General features: G+C 37.7%; 1 protein-coding gene across 1 annotated transcript; it reads left to right on the top strand.

Moving 5' to 3' along the window:
• The first annotated feature begins 1,941 nt into the window (after window positions 1-1,941).
• LOC104418352 (serine hydroxymethyltransferase, mitochondrial) lies at window positions 1,942-7,888 on the top strand. Its single transcript, XM_039302676.1, is given in 16 exon segments — window positions 1,942-2,160; window positions 2,282-2,332; window positions 2,509-2,595; window positions 2,994-3,115; window positions 3,272-3,348; window positions 3,769-3,893; window positions 4,865-4,961; window positions 5,292-5,383; window positions 5,500-5,697; window positions 5,845-5,949; window positions 6,517-6,582; window positions 6,747-6,824; window positions 6,996-7,107; window positions 7,188-7,298; window positions 7,481-7,579; window positions 7,582-7,888. Coding segments are annotated over 16 exon segments (1,560 nt in total). The 5' UTR covers window positions 1,942-2,067; the 3' UTR covers window positions 7,629-7,888.

The raw sequence follows: 7,888 nt of genomic DNA, 5'->3' as shown, positions 1-7,888 counted from the left end.
TCCTTTTGTGGTGTAGAATCGAGGCAGTTTTAGATAGAGCTTGTATGGTCCGATTTGCTTGTTTGCCCATATTTTCTTTTTTCTTTTTTTCCCCAATATTAATTAAGGATGAAGAAATTTTGAACAGATAAAAGAAAAATAGATCATGTTATTTTCTCCACACTATTTCGGTTTTCTCTATTTGTAGCTCCTAGTAAAACAAAAAACTAATTTCCGAAGACAAGCTTATTAAAAGAACATGGGAAATTGCCCATGTTTGGGAAGCAGGCCTGTTTGGCTGTGATCTCTGGTTGCAACCTTTTGCTTCCTCGACAAAAATTTAAATGAAAAAAATATGTACAAAATTATATGTGTACTTATATGTTGGCATTTATATCTTGTGAAATTTTTAGATGTTTTGGATCAAGGGAAAAAAAATATCCGTCACAAAACTTAGATTAACAAAAGAAAAAAAAAACTAAAAATACATCCAAACACGTCGGACCAATTTCTAATCAATAATTGCACCCTTTGAAGTGTCATTGTTGATAATTGAGAGAGATTAGAGAGTGAATATTGCCAGTTAAGCTGTAAAGAATGATCTATAAAAATTGGAAAAAATATTTACAAAATGACATGGCACCTTTTTATTGGGCATAGAATATAGGTCACATGTTTAGAAGATAAAGAGGAGGAAATAGATAACATATAACATAACAGGGGCACTAAAAATGATACTTAGAATAACTATATATGTCTAGTTACCAACCATAGTACCCTTCATCTAAAATTCCTGAACGAAATTTCTTGAGCAAACAAAAACTGACTTTAATTTTTCAGGGAATTCTTTAATTTCCAGGGAATCCGCTCTTGAAGAGCTTCGGGCTTTGTTTGATTTATATAAAATAAATGATTTGGAAAATATTTTTCTAAAAATGATTGCTTGTATCGATCACAAAAATAAATTAACAAAAATATTTTCACATTTTAAGAAAATATTTAGATATAAATTGTTATTGATATAAATTAATCATTTTTAAAATAATATTTTTCAAATTATTCATTATTCTTGAAACAAGCCTAAATCTTATAGACAAAATTTAATCAAATTCAAAAGCTTTTCATTGATGCAATCCATCCCAGTGAAGATTGCCACTTAGTTGGCAATAATTGTACTACTCACCGTAATATCTTGAATGTACTTTTTGAATATAAATTAATATTTAACGGAACCTATTGAAAGGTTTAATGGATTCTGAATGTAAAACTGGGATCTCTAGAGTAATAATTTTAAGGTCATTATAATTAAAAATCTCAAATAGTTACCTCATGATACATTCTCCAAACTAACTTTGATCTCACAAAAAATCTTAAAAGTGGTACCCTTAACCCAAATCTACATTCCATTAGCATCCCGTCCCATATCCCTTTATGTATACGTATTAGTACATGTGATAGACAAGGGCAAGATGAATTTGACGTGGAAAATGACAGTTTCAACGTGGAAAATCTACATGTGTTTATACATAAGCATTTTTATGAAGAATTACAACATTAGGATTTTTTGTGAAATGATTTTTTTTTTTTGTGTAAATAATGATATCAGTTTGGACATTTTTTTAGGAAAAAAAGTAATTCAGGATAAATATTTCACACAATATCAATTTGAGGTTTTTCACCGCATTAATCTTCTTCTTCTTCTTCTTTTTCATTTCGTGTTATCTTTTGATTGGTGTTCCAATCCAATTTTAGTTAATAGTAGAGGTGGACTAGTTAAGAAGATAAAATTTACAAAAATAGCTGCTGGGGTCCACAAATCCATCACTTAAAGCTACTCTTATCTTATGTGTGGCCTGAAAGAGATCACACACCAGCCAACCCAAAAGACACGCATACGCCAACAAATCACCCCAAAACTAAAATCCTCCCTCTCATTTCTTTTCATTTTTTACTCATTTTTTTTCTGCATTTTTTTTTTTCCTTTCAAACGGCTCCCTTCAACCACCAATTTGCTCACTCTAAGTTAGCCATAACCATAAACAGGAAACTCACGCACTTCTCTCGTCAACCACACCAAGAAGAGCAAGGATGGCCATGGCAATGGCGCTCCGACGCCTCTCCTCCTCCATCGAGAAGCCCCTCCGTCCTCTCATCAATGGCGGTGGCTCCGTCTGCTACATGGTCCCCCATTCCCTTCCCTTCTCCTCCCTCCCTTCCTTCTCTTCCCCTTCTTCTTCTTCTCCTTCGGCTTAAGTAAGCATCGACCGGTTCTGATTCTTGTTCTCCCGCTCGGTTCTTGCAGGCGTCTTTGCCGAATGAAGCCGTCTACGAGAAGGAGAAAAATGGCGTCACTGTAAGCGTCCTCACGTTCATAGAGTCCTCCATCCAACTTGCTTATGTTTTGACGATATGGGTGTGAGCTGTTCGCAGCGGTCGCCGTATAAGTCGTCGCTTGTTTGGCTTTGAAATGATTCTACTTTTGTTCCTTTGAATTCATGTATGTCCCTCATGCACGGTATGTGTTTGCAGTGGCCGAAGCAGCTTAACGCTCCGCTCGAGGCCGTTGATCCTGAGGTTGCTGACATCATTGAGCTTGAGAAAGCCAGGCAATGGAAGGTATCACCCGGCTCTCTGTTTTTTGTCCTCACAAAGCTTCTCATATTGCTGTGTTGGTACTCATCCGTTCATTGGCGAGTGAACTTTATTTCCAATTAGTTTCACTGTTAGGCCAATAGCATTTTCAAGAGTTATGTGTTAATAGCAGCTGCTTTGCTCGTTATTTGACTGGTGCAAGCAAAATCATGCAACAAATTGCAGGGTCCAACTACCCTTTTTCTTTTACTGGAGGAGGAACGATTCTTGAGTTTCTCATTCTATGCGTAATGGAGAATGAAAATGATTGTGGATATAGCTCCATTTTGTCATGAAGATTAAATCCTTCTCTGTCATCAATCGTATCTGATTTCCAATGATCGCTTACTAATGGTTATGTCGGGGTTTTTGTGCTTACCAAGGGGCTGGAGCTAATTCCATCAGAGAATTTCACTTCTGTCTCGGTGATGCAAGCTGTTGGATCGGTAATGACAAACAAATATAGTGAAGGATATCCCGGTGCGAGATATTACGGAGGAAATGAGTATGTTTGAGCACTTTCACAATATGCATATCTTGTAAAAGAACTTTGTACTTATTTGCCGCTGTGGTTTCTGCTCACTCGATTCCATCGTCCTGGTATTTATTCTTAACCTGGTAAAATTTGATTGGTGGTGAAACTGGCAGTCTGTTTGTTCAGGTATATTGATATGGCCGAATCCTTATGCCAGAAGCGTGCTTTGGAAGCATTCCGGTTGGATCCCGCCAAGTGGGGAGGTAGCTTATATGATACTTTCACTGCTTCTGCAGTAACTTCTGCGTTCTCTTTGCTTGTTCTTCTGCCGTTCTCATTCTCATTTGTTTCCTTACATCTGGAAGTTCAATGTTTATATGTCAGACTCAACCTTTTTCACCTTTGAATTTCTAATCATATTCATGTCTTGGTAGTTGGGGCCAGTTACCACTCAGTACACAATATTATGGTACATATAATTGATATGATAATGTTGTCGAACACATTTTGTTCAGAACCTTGTATTTAATTCTCCACTCAAATATGACAAGCAAAGGGAAATCAGTTTAGTTAATGGTTCAGTTAGGAACTAATTTCCATTCACCAATTTGCAAAATTATTTGATTTGCTTGCCAGAATCTGCATATTACCAGCAGATTTCTAAGTATCCTTTTGTATTGCAGTCAATGTGCAGTCTCTATCTGGGTCTCCTGCCAATTTCCAAGTATATACTGCACTTCTAAAACCTCACGACAGGATTATGGCACTCGATCTTCCTCATGGCGGACATCTTTCTCATGGCTATCAGGTGCTTCATGTTGCAATCAAGAGCTTTTTACTTTTTTGTGAATCTGTTTGTCAGAAGAGCTTTTTACTTTATCCATAAAAGTTGCTTCTTCTTCACTAGAGATGGCGTACATCATAATTCTCTACTAGAAACTCCTCCTGTAGCGAGGTGAAGAAATTGAGTGGAATCGTATCCACAGCAATTACTGATATAATGCAGTTGTGTCCAACTATTGTGCATCAGAGAGTCTTATTTCAGGCTGTTTCAGTGGTCAGATTTTCTTGCTTTAAAGGATCTCTGCCTCTTGGTCAATCAAGTAGTAAATTGTGCAGCATCAATCACAGGGGCAAGTATTGGTGCCTATTCTTTTCATAGAAGAGGTTTCATTGCTTAGCTCAAAATTCAACTGAATTGGAATGAGAGAGTCGGAATTTTTAGCAGAGAATTACTGTAATTGCACAGTCCTTCATATTTGTTAGGGAGAGGTGATCAAATCATCTTTGGTAAGAGGCTATAAAAAATAAGCAATTCCTTTGGTTATCTATTTTTCTCTGCTGATGTGAACACTCGATTCTTCTATTCATGAAGCATTTGATGATCTGTCTGCTTTGGCGATCTTGTAATGGGATATTTTCTGACCATTTCAGAAATTCTTTTGATTTCTCATTTAATTTAGGGAAACATCCATTGATCATTTTGTCCGTGTTCTTGAAGCTTGTTCATTCATGTTCTCCATGTTTTTGGATAAATTAGTAGATATTAAAAAATTAGTTAACAATCTCAATGTCAAATGCTTTAATTCCGTACAGAAGAAGATGAGAGAGGCATATCCAGCTGATAAATGCAGTATCTAGTTTAATCTGGGCTATTATACTATCACATACCCTGGGAAATCAACATACAACTTATGACAAGGCACCTTACATTCTTAATTGATGGAAGTTGTTGATCTTGATATGGAGATTCTAATACCTTTTTCTGTTCTTTTGCAGACTGATACTAAAAAAATATCTGCAGTGTCCATATTTTTCGAGACTATGCCATATAGATTGAATGAGAGCACGGGCTACATTGATTACGATCAGGTAGGTCTTGTTGAAACTCTCTAGGATTCTAGTCATGAGGAGGAGAGATCTTAATCCATCGTGGAAAATCATTGCTTTATGCAATTAACACGGCAGAAACATCTATAGTCTTCAGTGTAATATGAAAGGGAAGAATGTAGCGGGTTGTGTTTACAATGGGTGTTTAAAACTGTGATTCTTTGGAACTAATTCTAGCTGAAATTTAATATCCTTACCTGTAGCCAGAATGTTATTTAGGAATATCCAGAGTGACTTAAAGTATATTGTAGTATGAATCGTCAATGCTCTGTAATCTCTTGATGGTTTCACTTTGTTTCTCACTTCAACATTGCAGATGGAAAAAGTGCCACACTCTTCAGGCCAAAACTAATTGTGGCTGGTGCCAGTGCTTATGCACGTCTCTATGATTATGCTCGTATTCGTAAGGTAACCTCAAAAGGCTTTTTCTTTTAGCAATTAAGTTCAGTTACTGTTCAAGGTCGGGAATGAACCTTACCTTGTAATCTGGAAATCCAATGTAAGGTTCCTGATGTATGCAACAGGTATGTGACAAGCAAAAGGCTATCCTGTTAGCAGATATGGCACATATCAGTGGCTTAGTTGCTGCTGGTGTGGTTCCATCACCCTTTGAATATGCTGATGTTGTTACGACCACAACTCACAAGTCACTTCGTGGTCCACGTGGAGCCATGATCTTCTTCAGGAAGGGTGTAAAAGAGATCAACAAGCAAGGGAAAGAGGTTTGTAGACCCTTCAGACTATTCGTTTTCCTCAGCCATTTTTTCTACCTTTCAAATCCTACTTTTGCTCTCCCTTTGCCACAAAGGTGAAGACAGATGAGACTCTTCTCATGTAAAGCAGTGTACTAAATCTTGATTTATGGGCAGGTGTTGTATGACTTTGAAGACAAAATCAATCAGGCTGTCTTTCCTGGTCTTCAAGGAGGACCACACAACCACACTATAACTGGTTTGGCTGTTGCATTGAAGCAGGTGCGCTTTTCTGACCAGATCTCTGCTGTGAGGGGATTACATTGCCCAAGTAACATCAACTGCAGTTTGTTTTCTGTGAGTGCAACTCATGTTGATCTCGGTAGTCATTGAAATGATCTGATCACAGCTAGAAAACTATGTCTCATCTTGGAATCCCTTCAGCTATGGGCACGAATCCTTGCTTCTAGCTGACTTAACTAGATATTTCATTGGTCAGTGTCTAGGTCCTGTTTGGTTAAGTAACACTTTCCAGTCTTGGTCCTCCATTGCTATAGTTCTATCCATTTATTTTTCTTCTTTGTTGCAAAGTAGATGGTTCTAGAGAAGCTCAAGTTTATCTTGTGATCGGCTTTGCTAGATATATTAAGAGACATGATGTAATTTGACTCACCTTGAAGTACATTTAACTCTTAAAATTCGAAGGCTAAGCTTGCTAAAAGATCCAAAAAGCTGTAGAACAGCATCGTCTATGGTAAACAATTTGATAGATTTGTATATGCTTTTTCAGACCGTTGATTCATATCCTCCTTGAGATCTCAAAAGTATAATGACCTTTTGTAATTGTAGGCTACAACTCCAGAATACAGAGCCTATCAAGAGCAGGTTCTCAGTAACTGTGCAAAGTTTGCACAGGTATCCCTTAATGCCCTTTGACTTGATCAATGGCTTTGAGCAAATGGTCGTTCTTGACCTTTTAGTGTTACTTATGTCTATTATCGTTCAATCAGAGGAGATAGTTTTCTTCTGCATCTTGGTCACTTTTTGTTATAATCTTCCACTAATTGCTTCATGTGCAGACACTCACTGAAAAGGGCTACGACCTTGTTTCTGGGGGAACTGAAAATCATCTGGTTTTAGTGAATTTGAAGAATAAGGTAATGCAGGAACTTCACATTCTCTCCTTTCTATGAACCTGCTATTGATATGGCTTGAAGCACTTACACAAACATTCTAGTTCATCTAAGAGAGGAACTTCTTTTGTACTACCCATTACCCATCAAAAAAGGAATTAATTTGTCCATCTTTTTTCTTTCTCATCTCTGCAGGGAATTGATGGCTCCAGAGTTGAGAAGGTGATGGAATCTGTTCATATTGCTGCCAACAAAAACACTGTTCCGGGAGATGTATCTGCCATGGTTCCTGGTGGCATTAGAATGGGTAGAGGCTTCTTATGGGCTAATTGTGCCTTTAGGTGTAGGGTTTATATGTTGGTTACTTATGAACTTCATCTAACTCAGGTACCCCTGCTCTTACTTCGAGAGGATTTATCGAAGAGGACTTCGTGAAAGTAGCTGAGTTCTTTGATGCTGCCGTGGGTTTGGCAGTGAAAATCAAGGCCCAAACCAAAGGTGAATGGTTCTACCAAATTCATTTTTCTCTCTGCTAACTATACTTGGTTCAAACCACCTCTTGCAATCAAGCATGCTTAATGCTTTTTCTCTACTGCTTGCTCTTTTTGGTTCAAGCCTTTTTCCTTTAACTTATTCCATTGTCTATTCATTGCTGAATGCTGGAAAATTTTGTCTAACAGGAACAAAGTTGAAGGACTTCCTGTCCACGATGCAGTCTTCGCCTGACTTCCAATCAGGGATTGCTAAACTTCGCCATGATGTTGAGGAGTATGCAAAGCAATTCCTACAATCGGGTTCGAAAAGGCAACAATGAAGTACAAGAACTGAAGGAGAGAAATCATGTCTTGTAAGTATGGTCCTAAATTGATTATGAGGAAGAACTGCTGCTGCCGAATGGAATTTCAATGTCAAGAAAGTCTGTATCATGATCTCCCTATCTAAAACTGAAAAGGATCCTGTAAAGATGGAAATTCGAAACTCTCTCTCTCTCTCTCTCTTGTTGCATGCGATGCATACTATTTATTGCACTGCGAAGACATGTTAGCTGAGAGACTCAAGTTATATACCTGCATTTCCTTGGGCCTCAA

The sequence above is a fragment of the Eucalyptus grandis genome, chromosome 9, assembly GCF_016545825.1.
Source record: "Eucalyptus grandis isolate ANBG69807.140 chromosome 9, ASM1654582v1, whole genome shotgun sequence".
NCBI lineage: Eukaryota > Viridiplantae > Streptophyta > Magnoliopsida > Myrtales > Myrtaceae > Eucalyptus > Eucalyptus grandis.
Note: the sequence above shows the minus strand (reverse complement) of the source record. Positions and strands in the feature narration are given on the sequence as shown.